Genomic DNA, 18,687 nt, shown 5'->3' with positions numbered 1-18,687 from the left:
CCGCTTTTATGGCTTGTCTTCCCGCGCATGCGTCTTTCTCGCTCCGCTCGGGGTCAGTCGGGCCTCGGTAGCGGTAAGGGGTCAAGATGGCGGCCTCCTCTGTGTGTCGGGCCGGCTGTGCCGCGGGCCGAGCCCTTCTGCGGGGTCCCCGCTCCTCGGTGAGTGACCGCGCGCCTCTGCCCCGCCGGGGCCTGGGCGAGGAGATCGGATGGGGCCGGGGCAGGCCTGGCCGCCGGGAAGGTCACAGGGGCGGCGAGGCCCTGGGGACCGGCAGTGGCCCAGGCCTGGCTCTGTCTGTCCCGCCGCGGATGGGCTAAGAGATGGGGAATGCGGTGCGGGGGCCGTTCGCACTGCGAGGGGGTGGCCGGAGGAGCCGGGCCCGTGGAGGGCGGGGGGCTGGTCCGAGGAAAACAGGCCCTTCCTTCGGGCGCCGCTCCTGCCTGCGCCCGCTCAGTCCGGTCGGATCCCGCCCCGGCACACCCCCAGTGCCGAGAGCCCCGGCACACCCGCGGCGGGACCAGCTGGCTGCGCGCTTCGCTTCGCAGGTGGCTAAGGAGCGCGGTTGCTCCCGTTGCTTCTTGCTGTAGATCAGTCTTACCCAGAGCCTCAACGCTGCACCTGCGGGCGGCTAAATCCTACACGTCTCCTGTTGCCCCCCCCCCCCCCATCCCACCCGGTAGGGATCCAGCCAGGGGCGCTGGATCAATGTGTACAGTGGGGGTGTTGAGAGCCGTTGAACCCAACTGTGAACCCTACATAGGATGGAAACCACTTCAGGCCGGAGGGTGCGGCAGCTCCCCTACTTCCAGCACCTGTGGAGCCAGCTAGCATCGAAGAAGTTTAAAAGCATCGTATAGCCGCTTGTTGATGCGCACCCAGTTTCCATGTTTGTGCTGGGATGTTGTGTACTTTAGGGAGGCTTTGCTCCTTTGTAGTAGGAGGTCTGTGGCTGAGACGTTAGTCTTAACTCGATATCTAGTTGGCCTCTATAAATAGACATCTATTTCCCGACTAAAGTCATTCACTGTATGTCAAAACTGGGTGCAGTTTCTGATGCTGTGGGGAAGCAGAGTACTGCACCTTCTGTTTGACATTCGAAATCCTGCTATCCAATTTGGGGTTCTATTGAATACAACAATTTCAAGTTTTAAAACTATTAAGACAAGTCCCTAAAAGCTTATCAAATTGTAGTTGAGGGAGGAAAATGGGTAAAAGGGGGGAGTAGTAATACAGATGTAGCTGGGATACTTTTAAAAAAGCAACAGCTCTTTATTCTGAAGATGTTATGATTATTTTAAAAAGGGGAAATTCAGTAGGGAGCAAATTCCATGCCCTAGATCCCACCGCAGCAAAGGCCTGATCGTTCAACAATGACAATGTCGGCATAATGTCAATCAGTTTTTTAAAAATGGGTTAAAAGTAGCTTCTGGTGCTACACCTGCCCTGAGTCCCCCTGCCGAACTTTATAGTTTTGCAGTGGTTTTCCTATTTTGAAAACTTTCCCCTTTTGCTGAGTGCAGAATCCACATGGGCAAGAGCTAGTTATCTAGGGCAGTGGTTTTCAAACTTTTTTTTCTGGCGACCCAGTTGAAGAAAATTGTTGAGGCCCATGACCCAACGGAGCTGGGGATGAGGGGTTTGGGATGTGGGAGGGACTCGGGGCTGGGGCAAGGGGTTGGGGTGCTGGATGGGTTCAGGGCTCTGGGCTGGGGCCAGGGATGAGGGGCTTGGGGTGCAGGAGTGGGCTCTGGGTTTGGGGGAGCTCAGGCTGGGGATTATGGCGCAGGCTTACCTTGGGCGGTTCCCGGTCAGCAGCGCAGCAGGGGTACTAAGGCAGGCTTCCTGCCTGTCCTGGCACAGTGGACTGTGCTGCACCTCAGAAGCAGCCAGCAGCAGGTCTGGCTCCTAGGCGGAGGCGCACAAGCAGCTCTGCGTGGCTCTTGCTCACAGGCACCCTCTTTCCACCCACCCCTCCCCCCACTCCCATTGTCCGGTTCCCAGCTAATGGGAGTGCAGACCCGGTGCTTGGGGCGGGGGCCCCCCAGCCTAGGAGCAAGACCTGCTGCTGGCCGCTTCCGGGGCGCAGCATGGTGTCAGAACAGATAAGGACTAGCCTGCCTTAGCTAGGCAGCACCGCTGACAGGACTTCTAAAGGCCTGGCTGGCGGTGCTGACCAGAGCCGCCGCGACCCAGTGCCTTATATTCCATGACCCAATACTGGGTCGCAACCCACAGTTTCAAAACCGCTGATAAAGAGGAAACGGTGTAGCACACAATGCAAAGTACTGTCAAAATGCACAGAACAAACTGTCACAGATCCACGGGATCGCTGCTATGCCCCCAGCTTTGGAGCAGTCTCCTGGAGGAACCTGTTCTGTGTGCCGGACCTTTTACAGGCCTCGCTCTTCCTTCAGAGCAAGCTATGCCACCTCATTGCCTCTTTAGACTGAACCTCTGTGGCTTCAGCACTCCTGCTTCATTCACACTGTGAGCTCTGTTCAGCGAGTCCAACTGAGCGAAATCCCTGGTAGAGACTCGTATGCTTTTCAGGAATTAATGTACCTCACTGGGTATTTACAGTGACACTCAAACAGCACTGTCAAAACACTCGGGTTTATTGCTGAACTGGAGTTAGCATAGAGAACTGAAGATTAAAACATAGTTCAAATCTGTTCTGGTTAGTCCAGAGCCCAGCCAAGCTGTAGTGAACCCTCATGTTCAGGCTCTGTGTCTTTCTCCATCCGACCTCCTTGGTCATTTTCAGATGAGAGCCCTTACTCCTTCCAGCAGCCACCTCTTATCCCTCCCACCTCATACCTTCCCAGTCCTTTGTTCTTAACCTGTGGGATTTTGCTCTGCTTTCCAGCTGTGAAGTGGGGAAGGCCATCTCCCTGTGGGTCAGTGGTTGCTGGGTGTCAGTGTCCTGGTGATTAGATTTGCCATAGATATGGGGTTGGCCATGGACAGTCTTTTTAATGACCCGTTCAAGCTCAGACAGCTAGGCAACATTCACTTATGTCTCTGACGGCACAGCTTTCTGCTGTAGTACTTCAGTGAAGACGCTACCTATGCTGGCAGGGAGGGCTTCTCCAGTCAGATTAGTTAATCCACCTCCCGGAGAGGCAGTAGCTTTGTAAATGTGAGAATTCTGTTGAATTAGTGCTGTCTGCGCAGGGGGGTTAGGTTGATTTAACTGTGTCACTTAAGGATATGGATTTTTCATACCCCTGAGCAATGTAGTTATATTAATGTAAGTTCTTAGTGTAGACCTGGCCCTAGCCTGCCCTGAGACCAAATAGTCGTCCATCCTCCCACACCCCATAGCCATGCAAAATATAGGGGAAACTGAGGTACACAGGATTCACAAAACTATTACAGAAAATGTCCACTTTGTCTCACAAATTAACTGTAAAAAAAATTAGAGAAAATAATTCTCATCCTTTGAATCTTTCTCCTCCCCCATATCAAATTCAAACTTCTTGTCTTTATTTTCAAATCTCTGCATAATTCTTCACCCTTTCGTTCTTATTGGCCCATATTTTGTGTTGCCCATCTATCCCCTCTTCTGCTGGTGATACCACCCTCAACTCCCTCTTTGTCTGATTCTCCTATGAGTATCCACATGCTCATCTCCAAAAATGAGCTGGTCTGCAAGGCCTTTTCCCTTTCTACATTCAAAAGCCTCCTGAAGACGCATTTCTACCATGATACCATGATCATTTTATGGCAAGGTTGTTGGTGCTTGTGGATAGTCTTTCTTAATTTGTTTATCTTACTGATAACATGGGCAGTTAGAAGGGGGGGAGGGAGGAGAAGGACCCTGAGCTCCAAGCTGTGCTGGGAGAACTCCCCCCCCCCCCCCCCAGCGGTGCTCAGGATCTCATCTCCTCTCACCCCACTTCAGTCCTCCCCCCCGGCCATCAGCCCCATTTTGTCAGTTATTTTTAGTAAAAGTCAGAGACAGGTCATGGGCTTCTGTGAATTTTTGTTTATTGCCCGTGATTTGTCCTTGACTTTTACTAAAAATAACTGTGACAAAATCTTAATAATAAATGGTATTGCTCTATGCTGAAGGAACAGGTCTCTCATACAGATAGGACTTGCACTACTAAGGGCTTTGAATATGAAGTGACATAGTTGATTTGTAATCTGCTACATATATTGTAAATATATACATTATAAGCAGCCACTGTAAAGAAACATGATCTATGTATCACTTTCATTGTGTTATCCCTACAATGGAGAGAATGTGTGTACACTGTACACTTAGTACAGATCTACCAAGATATACACTTTGTGGGATGAGTGTTTGATAAATGGGGATATACAAACCTGAAGGATAACATAAACTCACACTGTCCCAAATCTTAGCATAGGAAATAAGAGTAGAGAGGTACAGATATCAGCCTCTGGAGACCCATTGTATAGATTACGATTTTGGGATGAGGTTAAAGCCCTGCAAAAGATCTCAGTTTACGTTAAGAACGCCTAACAATGGGACCACTTCCAAACTCCTGCTTCTGGGGCTTGCCTTGAGCCCACTTGATTCCTCTCATCCTTTTCCATTCAACCTGTGAAGACCCCCCCAGCTCTTGTATCCAGAGATCTCAGAATCTGGCACATCTTATAATTTAAAATATGTACATTAGTGTTTAGGGATCTACTGTGGGAAAGCTTTAGCGAGTGAATCTGTGTTCTGCTGGACTAGCTTATTAGGTCTGCACCGTCATGTGACTCTTGGCAATCTATATGTTGGTAGCTCTGTATTATAGTGTGAGTTGCTGTTTGATGGTGGCTTTCTTTTTAGCCAGCCTTGATGAGTTTGATGAGAAATCGAGGAGCAGCTACCTACGCCCAGGCACTCCATAACATTCCAGAGACACAAGTTACCTCTCTGGACAACGGCCTCCCTGTGGCTTCTGAGGAATCCGACCAGCCTACGTGCACAGTAAGTTGAAGATGGGTTTGGAATCCTCCCATGATCACTGTTAACTCAGTTCAGGTAATGTACTAGTCTTTCAAAGAAGACCAGCCCTTGTTGGAACCAAGGTTAGCAGCAGAGATTCAGCCATTTGTGTTTACCTGATTGTGGCTCTGGGCAAACTGGAGCTTAAATAAAAGGCACAACTTGCTTTGGAATGAGTCGACAAATGTCTCAAAAGTCCATTGATGCTCTCTTGCTCTGCCCAGATCTCCCACCTTCATTTGTATGGAAGTAGCTTTCAGTCTTACTTACACTTAACTATGACAGCCATTCATTGCTTAATACATCTTTGAGAAATTTCAGAAAAGTATTCTCTTATGTGGCAAGGTAAATGGAATAAATAGACTAGATTCTTTAAAAAAAAAAAAGAAAGAAAACAATACTAGCCTTCAATGCTGGTGGTAGTGTATGTCCTAGTACTAGCAGTGGGGTTGTCTTAAACTCCAGGTGTTACACTTAGTGACAGGAAACTTGCATATGTTGCTAGCTGTATTTCCTAATTGTATTTATTCAGCTCATCTCTCTTCTGTTAGGTGGGTGTGTGGATTGGGGTAGGTAGCCGTTATGAAAGTGAGAAGAACAATGGAGCAGGATACTTTGTGGAACATCTGGCATTCAAGGTGAGATGATGTGCTAGGTCTGGTACTTTTCATAGGAATTGACCCTATGCAGCTACTTATGATCAAACCATCCCTCTGGACTCTCTGGGATGTTCTAACTGACTTTAACTCATATGTGGTTCTGGTTCCCATGGGTCAAAACCATGTTAGAAAATTGGCATGTGTGGGCACCAAAGCATGCAAGTTAGAAGGAAAATTACCTTAAGCTCTTCAGGGCAGGAAATGTCCTCATATATCGCTTCGCAGAATGGGATCCCAATCCTGATCCAGACCTCTGGATTCCACTGTAATACAAATGATAAGGGGCTGTTTTAGGCACCTACGAGGGCAAAATAAAGGTTCAAGTTGTACTCTCTGTTAAAAAGGCATTTTATCTGTGAATGTGCACTGAATCTTTGTACTGACTCCCATAGTTGGTGTTCTGGGGACTCTACTCTTGCCACTGCCCAGGGGATTTACATGCCTAACTCTCTGTAGTGTTTCCCATGCTAGTCATGGGATGGTATTAACTGGCTCTAAATAGTGAATTGACCAGTCAGTGGCATGAAAATCAGTGGCTGTGCTGCATGCAAGAAGGGTGTGCAGAGGTCCTTGTGACTAACTCCTGAACTTCCAGAACAATTTTTCTATGCAGTTAAGCATTTTAAACAATGCAAATTTAGCCCACTTTAAAAAAAAAAAAAAAAAAGACCCACAGCTTTCGTAACAAAACCCTAATTTATTTAATCCTAACATCAGTAATTTTATTTTATTTATATAGAAGTGTGTGTGTATGTGTATAAAATTATGAAAAGTACTAAAAACGAAGCACTCTTGCTTTGCTACTCGTGTAGTTTGTGGCAAAGAAAGTATTGCTCACAATTTTAATTTATAACAAGTTGGAGACTCACTGCTGATATAGGGGTAACTCATTTACTGGACAAACCTGTGTAGAAAGTTTGCATTCGTATTTAGCCCACATTAAATGAACAATGCTGTAAATAACAGAACTTTCCTTATGGCTGAGAGTCTCTCGCTTTTCAATAATACAGCCACCTGCTGAGCAGCACTATTGTAGTGCAAGCAAGCCTTCCTGCCGAATAGGCTTGGGGGGAGGGATAGCTCAGTGCTTTGAGCATTAGCCTGCTAAACCCAGGGTTGGGAGTTCAATCCTTGAGGGGGCCACTTAGGGATCTGGGGCAAAATCAGTACTTGGTCCTGCTAGTGAAGGCAGAGGGCTGGACTTGATGACCTTTCAAGGTCCCTTCCAGTTCTAGGAGATAGGATATCTCCATTAATTTATTTTATTTTTATTTATAATAGTAGCCATACTATGGTAGCTTTCACTGGGAGATCAGCCTCACTTCATGGTGACAAGCATTTTAGGGCATTCTGAAAATTGCATTAGTAAGTACCAATTGTCATCTGATGGGATTGAAACAAATTACTCATAGCTACTTCTAAAGTGGCTCCCTGAGTTGTGTGAAGATCTATGTCATTAATTTGGTTCTTTAGTTGTCAGGGAAAAACCTAACCAGTTTCTAGCTACGTTTGTTTCTTTTAGGGCACAAAGAAACGTCCTTGTGCCACTTTTGAAAAGGAAGTGGAGAGTATGGGTGCTCACCTCAACAGTTACACCTCCCGGGAGCAGACTGCCTACTTCATGAAAATCCTGTCCAAAGACCTGCCCAGAGGTAGTGTGACCATTGGACTATTAAGTCTCTGATCAAGAGCTTGAGGGCAGAGAAATACTTTTATATGTATATATATGTGTATGTATATATGTATATATAATTTATTTATTTTAAATGTCTCTTGTTATCAGGTGCCTGTGGAACAAAGCAGAGACTCTAAGGCCATGATTCACTTAGTACCCAGGCAGTCTGAGCATTTGCAGGTCCTGAATGGTTAACTGATGAGCATATAGCCTTCAGCTTCATATTCTTCTAAAATAAGTCTTTGCAGCCTACTGTACTACTGTTCTGTAGATAGCCTTCCAGTTTTGGGCACTCACACTGCATTGCCAGTGTATGGAACCCCTGAACTGCTATATAATTCCTGTACCAGTTTTATTATGCCTCTGAAAAGCAAAATGTTATGCTAAGCTGAGAACTGATTTTTAATGTTGAGATTTCCACATATTGAAAACATTCCATTGTATCTGTTTTGTGATCCGATGGAGACTTGAACTTAGGTGAACAGCTAGTATGTTAGCCCATTTTGCCCCACATCCCTGTCCCATTGTGGTCTCCTACATTCCCCCTTTTTCCTGAGTCCTGGTACAGTGTTTATTCCAGTCCATACCCATTCCTCCTCCAGATTATGACTTGTTTTCAGTTTCCTGCTGCATTCTGTAGTGGCCAGGTAAAGGAATTGCTGAAATTGTGTGTGTTGTAGCTGTCGAGATTCTGGCTGACATCGTGCAGAACTGCAGCCTCGAGGATTCTCAGATCGAGAAGGAACGGAGCACCATCCTTCAGGAGCTGCAGGAAATTGACAGCAACTTGACAGATGTCGTCTTTGACTATCTTCATGCTACTGCTTTCCAAGGCACTGCCCTGAGCCGCACTGTTGAGGGAACCACTGAGAACATCAAGTGAGCAGCAAATTCACTCTTTTCGGTCTGGAGTATGATATACACCAAAGGACAGTTCCCCTTCCGCTAACGCACAATTCTTGGGAGCACACATTTCGTGTTATGGACCTTGATAAAAGGGGAGCTGCATAACCTCAACTACATGCTAGTAAAGCACATTAGCAACAAAAGTATTTGTACAAGGAAGCCAACCCATTTGCACACAGCAGGTGGTGCCTTACACGTGGCTGACCATAGGCTTACAATTTTTGTCTTGATTCTGTGCTTCCCACTGCTGGTGACGATGCTGTATTATTAGTTTTGGAGTTTGAAGTCCTGTTGCCCTAGGATAGGCCTCGTACGAGCAGTGCTACACAAGCTTCTCTCACGTATTCCCCACCATTGTGCCTCAGCCCTCACTAGGGGGATTAACTGTTTAGGCCAAGAGCTCAGCCCTCTCCTATACCTAGTCTGTGGTGCCTCTGAAATCACCAGCCAGGAGTGCCATTATGGTGATGGCCTTGACCATGGGCACTTACCCATTAGCAAGTAGGTAGGCTACTAAACAGCCATCTGAGAGTAATGACTTCTGGTCACAACTGATGTAGGCTGGATTTGAACTGGAGACCTACAAGTGAAAGGTTCAGTATCCTAGTCCCAATTCCCTAAGCGTTGCGGTCTCCAGGGTACAGCACAGTGGAGGGCTAGATGACTTTAGATTCCCAAGAGATGTTATTACTATAACCAAGGGTGTATTGAATACATTGTCACTTCAGTTGTATTGAGTACCGCCTTCCCTGACCACCGAGCCCTCACAGCTCAACCTATCTCCTCCATACCTGGATTGTTGGGATATTAAAATGTTGTGTATGCTCTTTAGGAGTCTGACTCGTGCGGATCTCGCTACGTACATTGACACTCATTACAAGGCCCCTCGCATGGTCCTGGCAGCTGCTGGAGGTAAGTGCTAGTTTCCTGGGACTCTAGGAGAGGGGTTCTCTCAACAAAATTTTTGGTGGCCTCAGAGTGCAGCCACCAATTCTTGCTGGTGGCTGCTCTGACAATTTTTCCTAAAATACTTAATTAACTTTAGGGAAAAACAAATAAATATGCACATATGCTTGTCCAATGCATTGTTACTTTAGGGGTTTTTTGCAAATTCATAATAAAAGTAATGTACAGTTGTCTCTATTCTTTACTGGACCTAAATAGAATAGAAACAAAAATAAGGTGCTTTGCATGTTCTTGTCTTTTTGTTGTTGTTTCATTTGCTTTTTTGGTTTTTAAGATTTGTTAGCTGGGTGGCAGGCAGTGAAAAGTGATATTAACTAACATACAAATATCACTTTTTACGGCGGATTTACTCAGCCCGGGTAAGCTGGGGGACAAATTAAGCCCTCACTGAGGAGGTAGGCAAGGAGGCAGCGGAGGCCGGCACCTGGGAGCCAGGCTGGGGCCAGGGGCCAGAGACTGCCGCTGTGCGGCTGAAGTCCGCGGCTGGAGGATGCAACGGGGGCCAGGGATGATAGGGACGAGATGAGCCTGCCGCAGGAACCCGTGGATGAAGGAGGCAGCAGGGCCCAGGGGCGATGGGCAGGGGGTGGTGAGCCAGGGGCTGGCAGCCACTGCCCAGCTGGAATCAGATCCCGGAGCCATTCAGCCAGAGCCTGGGGGATGGAGCCCGCTGCCACGCAGCCGAAGCCCAAGGTTGGAGGAGGCAGCGGAGGCCGGGGCAATGGGGGGAGTGGTGAGCCTGGGAATGGAGCCCACTGTCACTTAGCTAGAGCCCACGGCCAGAGCCTGCCACCCCAGGCCTGAAGCTGGAAGCCTGACCCCCATCACCCCAAAGAATATGGGGCACTCTCACCAGCTGCCTGTTCCTCTGGCATTTCTGGCTTCACAGTGGAGCAGGGCCCAATCGCTGCTGGCAGCCCCAGGGGAGGGGCTGCTGCTTCACCTCGCCTGCCCCCTATCACCACCAAGGAGGCTGTGCCTCCAAGAAAAGGCAGCCATGGTGGCCGCATTTGAGAAACAATGCTCTAGGAAGTCTTGATATTTTAAACCTGCTGTTTAGACTCCAAAGTGCACTCTCTCTCATCTACGGCTCGTGTCTGTCACCTAGTACATAATATTCATTTATTTTTCCTCCTTGCGTTTCAGAGGCTCAAGCAGCTGTACTGATCTCTTGTTCCTTCTGTTCCCCTTCCCAGGTGTTTCCCACAAAGAACTGGTAGACCTTGCCAGGCAGCACATGAGTGGAATTCCCTTTAAATACAAGGAGGATGCGGTGCCCATCCTCCCACCCTGCCGTTTCACTGGGAGTGAGGTAAATTCTTCTTGGCAACAGCTGATTGCTTTGAATACAAAGCATACCTTTGTGACATTAGCCCCTGGTCACTTCGGGGATGAAATCTCTGTGTAAACTTGTATGTTAGTTTCTTTGTATGAGTAGATGGCACCTCAGTCCTGACCTACTGCAGACCCCGCTGTTCTAGTCTTGAGACCCTACACAGCGCTGCCAGTCTTGCGAAAATGTTTTGGTTGTAGATGTGACCAAAATCCACTAGGAACTTATTGAGGCTAGTACGTGCATCTGTTACCTAATGGAGTCTAGAAACCAGATGCATCTGGTGACGTGATGGGCACATTGCATATAAGAACTTAAAGGTGACAGGCTAGCTGATTTTACCCACGACAATAAATCCCCTAATTTATCAACCCATGCTGTGCACGAGACCCTGGAGAGAAGGCCACAGTGCTCACTCTACTCTTGCCATGCCCCTTGATGTTTTTCAGATCCGTGTCAGAGATGACGCCTTACCCTTGGCTCATGTCGCTATTGCAGTGGAGGGGCCAGGATGGTCCAGTCCAGACAACATTCCCCTCCTTGTAGCGAACTCGATCATAGGGCGCTATGACCGCACCTTTGGAGGTGGTAAGGTAAGAGACCTGGGAGCATGGCATTGTGAGTCAGCCGTAGTGACTTAACATTAGGATCTCCTTGAGCGGGAAGCTGTTGTGTATAATATTAAACTCTGAAATGTTCCCATGAAATGGAGCTTGTCTGTGAATCCAGAAGGCAGGATAGAAATGCCAACCAGGGCTGATCTGGGACACCTCTTGGGCTGGATGGGGTGTGGCAAGGAGGTCCTGCTAGTCCTCTCTGGTGAGAGCTATATGCAGCTTTCTCAGAGAGGATCGCTGCACAGCAGATCCTCAGCAGGTATGGAGTAGGACTCAGTAGGGCGATTCCCAGCAAGGTGCTCGTACTCCTGAGTATCCCTTCCCTAAACTTGTCCTGTGATGCAAAGACAAAATGTTCATTTAATGGTGATAGTATTTAAGCAGGGCAGGGTAATATGTATCCCTATGACACAGGCATATCTTACAACTGCAGTGTGGTGAGGACCGGTTTAAAACCCAGTGTACACCTCTCCTGTCTCTGTATAGAGATTCCCTCTGGCAGGGCATGCCTGTAGTGTAGTCCACTCTAATTCCAGGCCACCTACTCCCTGTATCCCCCACCTTCCTTGTGGTACCATTCCAGAAGGGTACCACAAGTACCACCTCCACAGTGCAGTGCTGGGAAAGAAGAAAAATTTAGTGAGATGTAAAAGCCTTCAGCAGGCTGTACACTCTACTTTCTACCATGAAAGCTTGTGGGGTAGAGCCTGGAGTGTGCCCCGAGTTGAGCTCTCACATGGCATCCTGTTATGCTCTCTACCTTGTTTGCTCTTCTGACCCTATAACCACTCGGGGAGGCATTTGAACTGTCAAAGGAAAGGTGAGCATTTGAATCACTGAGGGTGTTTACTTATGTGCAGAATCAATCCAGCAGGCTGGCTACAATTGCAACAGAGAATAAACTCTGTCACAGTTTCCAGACCTTCAACACTTGCTACTCTGACACAGGCCTCTTTGGACTCCATTTTGTTTCTGATGCTCTGAACATAGAAGATTCACTGCACTTTGCTCAGGGAGAGTGGTGAGTGTGATTTGCTGCGTGTGGTCAGTCCCTATTATGGAGCCTAGATCTAGTAGAGAACTTATTATATCCTACAGAGTTTAAGCCCATGTACTATCAAGAAGAGTCCTGTGCTGTCTAGAGTTTTATCTCATGTTAATCCTTTCCTGTGGAGTTTCCATAACTTCCCTTGGGAAGAAACTCCACAGGCTAGAAGAGCAATGACTCCTGATGTCCGTCCTGAATCTGCCTTTGCCTTAATCTCACCCCATTGTTCTAGTTTTATCCCCCTGACCTCCCTGAATGATGGATGTGGTCCCTGTTTATTCTGGTGCATTAGCGATTGTTCTAGTGCAGGGGTAAGCAACCTATGGCACGGGTGACAAAGGCAGCACGCGAGCTGATTTTCAGTTGCTCTCACACTGCCCGGGTCCTGGCCACTGGTCCAGGGGGCTCTGCATTTTAATTTAATTTTAAATGAAGCTTCTTAAACATTTTAAAAACCTTATTTACTTTACATACAACAATAGTTTAGTTATATATTATAGACTTCTAGAGAGAGACCTCCTAAAAACATTAAAATGTATTACTGGCATGCGAAACCTTACATTAGAGTGAATAAATGAAGACTCGGCACCCCACTTCTGAAAGGTTGCCGGCCCCTGTTCTAGTGTTAGAGCCTCTTATTCCCAGACAAGGTTGCCTTTCCCAGAGCATGTGAAAGGCACGGCCTGTCCATCATCTTGTTACAATTAAGAAAGATGACCTGGCGATACATAGTGCACGGTCTCAGCCCTTTTGACTCACTGGCAAATGCCTTGGTGCTGGGCACCATTCAGTGCCGAGATTAGAGGGACTTCACATTGTTTAGCCTTCCGCAGAGTTTATGATATGTGTTCCAGCAGTGCCTAGAGGCTACAACCTAAATTGGGGCCCCCCTGTGCTAGGAACTGTACGCAAAGAGCAGGAAACAGTCCTTGCCCCCGGGAGCTTGCTATCTGAATAGACAAGAGACACTGGATGGGAGAAAGGGATGTAAAACTTGTAGGGAACCTACTAAACTGCACAGAACCCTCAGGAATTGGAATCCTTGGCAGTGGTCAGTGACTGACTCCCATTTTGCAACTCTTAACAATCCTAGCAGCAGAGATTGGGAGTGATTGAAGGTTATAACAGCAGGACTAGCAGCATGCCCTGGTCCCTTGGCTTTCTTACTTGTGGCTGCCAAGTTGGAGTGACACACCTGCCATTGAGGTGCTCCCAATTGTGACTGCCCGGGTAAGGTATTGTCATTCCCCCCATGTATGCGCTGACTGCACTAGCACTGAGCTTGCTCCGGCCAGCTGTCAGCTTTCTGTGCTACTCACTACTGAGTTCGTTGCCACTCTGAACAATACATGAGGAAGGTTAGTTCTTGGTGCATTAGTTAGTAGCAAGAGGGTTGAAGACCTAGCATTCAGTTTGTATAAGAGGTTGAAAATCGAGGGGTAGTGTTCAAAATAAATGTGGGTGGAGGTAATCACTTCTCATCGTGTACTAGTGGAAGGTCTTTGAGAGCCCCTTATTCCCTCTGATTCCTGTTCAGGATGCGTCTGTGCATCAGTGCGACAGACGGGGAGGTGAAGAGAGCCAAGAACAGCCTACGGAATGCCCTGGTGGCTCAGCTGGATGGTATGTTCTGATCTAAGGAACAGCTGCTTTGCATTTATTTAACACTCTAAGTTGTGGCCCTCCTGGAAAGGAGGGGCTCTGGCTAGAAGCAAGGTGCTACTGGCAGGCAGTATGCAAGGTTGTCCCTCAGCCCTGACCTGGCATATTCTCAGTTTCTGGCCTAGGTTACCACCCCAGCTTTGTTAATTCTGAATCCTAGTCTATAACACTCCATGCTATCCCTGAATCCATGGGCCTCTCCTGAGCAAATGTGGCAGTGCCAAAAAAAATTAGGCACCACCCTTGTGATGCCTGCTAAGGGCAATGTTGAGACCATCAAGCTGGTTTCAGTTATGACCCAAGTTAGATGTGAACCAGGGTCTCCAGAGGTGGAAGTCATAATACATTTTTCTAGTCCCCACTGGAGCTGCCTAGGATGGCCTACAAAAGGAGCGTGTGGGTGCTGGGTTATTGGAAGCTGACTAATGGTATGGGCTGCTTGCATACTTTTTTCCAAACTGGTGGTCATACTATTTCTAAGGCTAGGATTTTGTCATGGTTATTTTTAGTAAAAGCCATGGACACGTCACGGGCAAAAAACAAAAATTCACAGAAACCGTGACCTGTCTGTGACTTTTGCTGCTGTGGCTCCATGGTTTCCCCTGCCATCGTGGTGGCTGTCAGCTGTGGGGTTCCCCCTCTGCCCGCAGCAGCTGGAATCTGCAGGGTGACCATATTTCCCAAATAGAAAGTGGGATCCCCCCCCAGCTGCTCACCCAAGGCGTCCCCCGTGCGAGGCTGTTGCCAGTCGTTGGAACTCTGAGGAGGGCCCCCTCAGGAGTCTGTCGCTGGAATCTTGCAGGGGGCCCCCATTGCTGCTGTTACCTGTCGCTGGAACCCTGGCCAGGGCCCTGCTGGCTGCCAGCTCCAGAGTCCCACAGCCGCTGGGGCTGAAGCAGAAAATGTCTCAGAGGTCTCTGGAAGTCATGGATTCTGTGACTTCCTTGACCTCCGGGACCTAAACGTAGCCTTAGCTATGACTTGCTGGAAGGCCTTTGACTATCTTGCTCAAAACGTGAGGTCTTTCCTAATGAATCTCTACATCTTTCCCAGGTACCACACCTGTCTGTGAAAATATTGGGAGTCATCTCTTGAACTATGGACGCCGTATATCTTTAGCTGAATGGGATGCCAGAATTGCTGTATGTATCAGTTCTTATGGGAGCACTCTTAACCTTACTCCAGGTGTTTGTTATTGGGCATAAAACCTGCTGCTGAGAAACTGGGCATCTAAGGCACTTACCTGTTTAATTAGACTGTTTATCCTGGCGAGTCAAAGGCAGGGTCAGTGTTAAACAATTGAAATATATATAGTGGAATTGCCAAACATAAGGCTATACTTGTGTTCTGTGTTATCGCACCACCTTCCTGCACCCTAGGTCTAGATGCTGATTCATCCCTTGTAGGTTAGTGGTACAACATATAACCCTGTTAAGTGACTTGAGTGTCTATAGCATTAGTGATGTGGGCTCATTTGTGTGACTCCACCTCTGATGAGATGGCCAGGATATAGCTTCAGCCGGAAAGGTCTCAGTGAGTATGTGCCAGTTAGACCTTCTCTAACCAGAAGCCTGAACTAGAAATGGCTTGAGAGATTCCCCCCAGAATATTTTACTGACGAGCAGAAAGCTGGTCACAAAGTTCTCCTTTGCTTACCCATTTGGCTTTAAGATTGCGGCATTAGAGTAATATTGAGAGAGGAGTGTTCTTTAGCCAGTATTTCCGGGGATCTTCCCCAAGGGCCCCCCTTGTGCTGACCCTTCCTTCTGGTCAAGAATGGCTGGCTCACGTTGAACTCTTAATCTTCACCTCTAAGTCGATTTGTTACTCCCTCACTTTTAATACTTATCCCCAAACTCCCTCTGTCCGATACATAGTGGGTGCAGTCTCGCAGGAGCCATATAACAAGGGGCTTCATTGCCTGGCCCTGTGTGTACAATCTCTGGCACTCTGTAGCACTACATATAATACATAAGTTGAGAGACTTTACTTCTATAGACTGGCACAGGTTGTCCATATCCTCCAAGAGGAATTTCTCATGGATACTGTAACTGTCCTGGCAGACAAGTAGCCAAATAACTTCAAAGCAGCGTCATATTGAGCAGATAAACAGATAAGGTCAAATCTCTTGGTCTTTGGCAGTCTGATTGTGTGGTAGTTGAGCAGCTTTCAGTTTGTGTAAATGTGTGTCTATATCAGAAACATGACTCGTTGCCTGTTCTTGTCATTTCCTGTTAGGCTGTGGATGCTAGGATGGTACGGGAGGTCTGCAGCAAATACATCTATGACAAATGCCCAGCAGTCGCAGGAGTAGGTAAGTGACCTGGTTATAGGCACAGGTTGAAAAGCAGCCAACGTGGTTGAGTCTTTGTTTATAATGGAGAGCAAGATGTCTGCTTGGTGGATCTCTGGCAGTTTTCTGTATCAAGTAATTTGTCGTTTGTTCTGGCTTCTTTCTCCCTCTAATTTACCCTCCTGGCAACTTCACTACTGTCTCCCCGCCTTTGTGCATCAGATATGCTGAAGCATGTTCACCAGAGAGTATGTTCTGAAAATCTAGTTAGGCACAGATGCTAAGACAATGGCTTTGGGCTGCTGGCCAGCCTCCCGCTCCGTTACAGGCTACAGAGATGTGATTAACAATGGAGCTTCAATCTGTGGGTGGGGACCGCAGTAGCGCCTGCCAAATGTCCTCTCCTTACTCTGTGGTGACATCAGTTAATGTAAGAATCAGTGGGCTTGACTCCTTGCAGTGCTACTCTGGCATGCCTGTCTGTCAGCCAAGGAGATGTTCCCCTTGGAAAACTTGCCCAAGCAGCTTCCCTCCCTTAAGTGCCTGGTGGATTCCCCTCCTCCGCACAGTGATCTCCAAGATTAAGTTTGAATCCTCAGGGGGAGCTATAAGAAAAAGGAATTTCAAGACAAATGGGAAGTAGTGTTAAAAACCACTGTCCAGTTAAACTGTCTTTATAGCCTTATTTCTTCCTACTGTTGAACCGAGGTTTTAATGTAAGGATTTGAGTCTGGGTGTGGTGGCGTCATTGGATCAGAGAGCAGTAGAATTGAGAAGCTGATGGTGGGTCTCTTCACTTTATTCTAAGTGACTTTCTCCTCTGCTCCCTCAGGTCCCATCGAACAGCTCCCAGACTACAACCGGATCCGCAGTGCCATGTACTGGCTCCGTTTCTAGGCTGTGCCCCCTGCAGAATGGAAGTGGAGACGTCTTGGGCTGGGATGGGGCTCCCAAAGGATGGATCTGTGTCTGAATCTCTTCTGTGTGGCAGTGGCAAGATGGGCCTTGCTGTAAGCTCTGTACAAACACTTGTCTTCTGAACTGTTAAAATGAACCAAGACAAATAAATATAATTTAAATGCAGTTGGCTCTCCTGGGTGTTTATGGCAAAGTGCCACTGTTGGCTGGGTGTGGGGTGGAAGTTATTTCATGAACCTCTCCAAATTGGTGACACACTGGAGCAGCATTAGCACTAGCAAAGATGTGGCTATAGCTGGGCTGTGATAGGGTATGCTGAGTTAAGTGATGCCTGGAGTCATTGCTCTTCCCTTTCATCTTTGCAGGCCAGTATAACTAACACACAAGTGGCCGAAGACTAACAGGGACGCTGTTGGTGTGGATTGGCGTGCATTGAGGAGGGCCATGCAGAAGGAATCTTGCAAAGCCTTCTGGTATTTGGGCCTCTTGTCAGTTTCTATAAATGCTCCAAGGTTCCTTCTTCCCTTTAAGGAAAATGGGAAAAAATGTTTTGCTTCCCTTCGCCATAGGATTGCACTCTGTGTGTGCTGTTCAGTCACTGCCATAGCCTGCAGAGATCTTGACACTGGTCTCTTGCTCTGTGGCACCAGTCTAGGGCAGAAGGAGAAATGTCTCTAATCTTCACTCTTCCATCAATACAGCTCTTTCTCGCGCCTCGTCACAGTGGCTATAAACAGAACTGTTACGCACTGACACCTTTTTGATGGGCACAGATTAGCTGGCTTCACCCAAGAAGTTGCTTGGTATTTTCTTTCTCGGTGCTCTGAGTAAAGGGGCAACCTTGGACTAAAAATTTGCTTTCAGAAAGCAGTTCATCTGCTCTGCTGCTACCCAGCAAGCATCAGCGTTTAAACTGCCACAAAGATCAGGAGGGAAAGTGATGGAGCTGCCATCCAGTTGGGCAGTACATGTAAGGAGAGTGGTAGCCTTGTGCTGTGTGATGAAACTTAACTGTATTGATTCAAGTTTCTTTTGCTCTTTCCTGTGTGTCAGACCAGGGGCGGCTCTATGTATTTTGCTGCCCCAAGCACGGCAGTCAGGCGGCTTTCGGCGGCACGCCTGCGGGAAGTCCGCTGGTAACGCAGATTTGGCGGCATGCATACGGGAGGTCCACTGGTCCTGCGCCTTCGGTGTACCCACCGCCAAAACCGCGGGACTGGCGGACCTACCGCAGGCATGCTGCTGAAGGCAGCCTGACTGCCACCCTCACGGCGACTGGCAGGCCGCTCCCCGCGGCTTGCCACCCCAGGCACGCGCTTGGTGCGCTGGTGCCTAGAGCCACCCCTGTGTCAGACATACTAAGCTTCACTACACGTGAGTCCTAAGCTATGAACAGCATCACTTGAGCAGACGGCTTGGCCTAGGCGAGAGGTTGAAATTGTGGCTTGTTTCTCTAGAATGAGTGATTTCGATCTATGTTCTTAGCTCACTTCCCACATCCTTTTTTCCAAGAGTGCACCAGCATTCCTGTCCATACAGATGCTTTTTGGAGAGAGCCTCCCTGAGCTGGGGTAACCTGCCAATGTGTGCGCACACACCACCTCCACTTCAGCTCAGCACACTCATTTCTAGTCCAGGTACAAG

At 47.9% G+C, this 18,687-nt stretch overlaps 1 protein-coding gene across 1 annotated transcript; it reads left to right on the top strand.

Moving 5' to 3' along the window:
- Positions 1–17,208, top strand: LOC117880289 (cytochrome b-c1 complex subunit 1, mitochondrial). The gene is made up of 13 exons (XM_034776319.1): positions 1–158; positions 4,808–4,948; positions 5,518–5,604; positions 7,148–7,277; positions 7,981–8,179; positions 9,039–9,118; positions 10,369–10,484; positions 10,955–11,098; positions 11,983–12,143; positions 13,708–13,793; positions 14,886–14,974; positions 16,071–16,146; positions 16,958–17,208. Exons 1-13 carry the CDS (start codon positions 87–89, stop codon positions 17,020–17,022), a joined length of 1,446 nt encoding a protein of 481 aa, XP_034632210.1. The 5' UTR covers positions 1–86; the 3' UTR covers positions 17,023–17,208.
- The last annotated feature ends 1,479 nt before the right edge of the window (positions 17,209–18,687 follow it).

Source organism: Trachemys scripta, chromosome 7 (genome assembly GCF_013100865.1).
Source record: "Trachemys scripta elegans isolate TJP31775 chromosome 7, CAS_Tse_1.0, whole genome shotgun sequence".
In the NCBI taxonomy this organism is placed as follows: domain Eukaryota; kingdom Metazoa; phylum Chordata; order Testudines; family Emydidae; genus Trachemys; species Trachemys scripta.
This window is presented reverse-complemented; position numbering and strand designations above follow the sequence as displayed.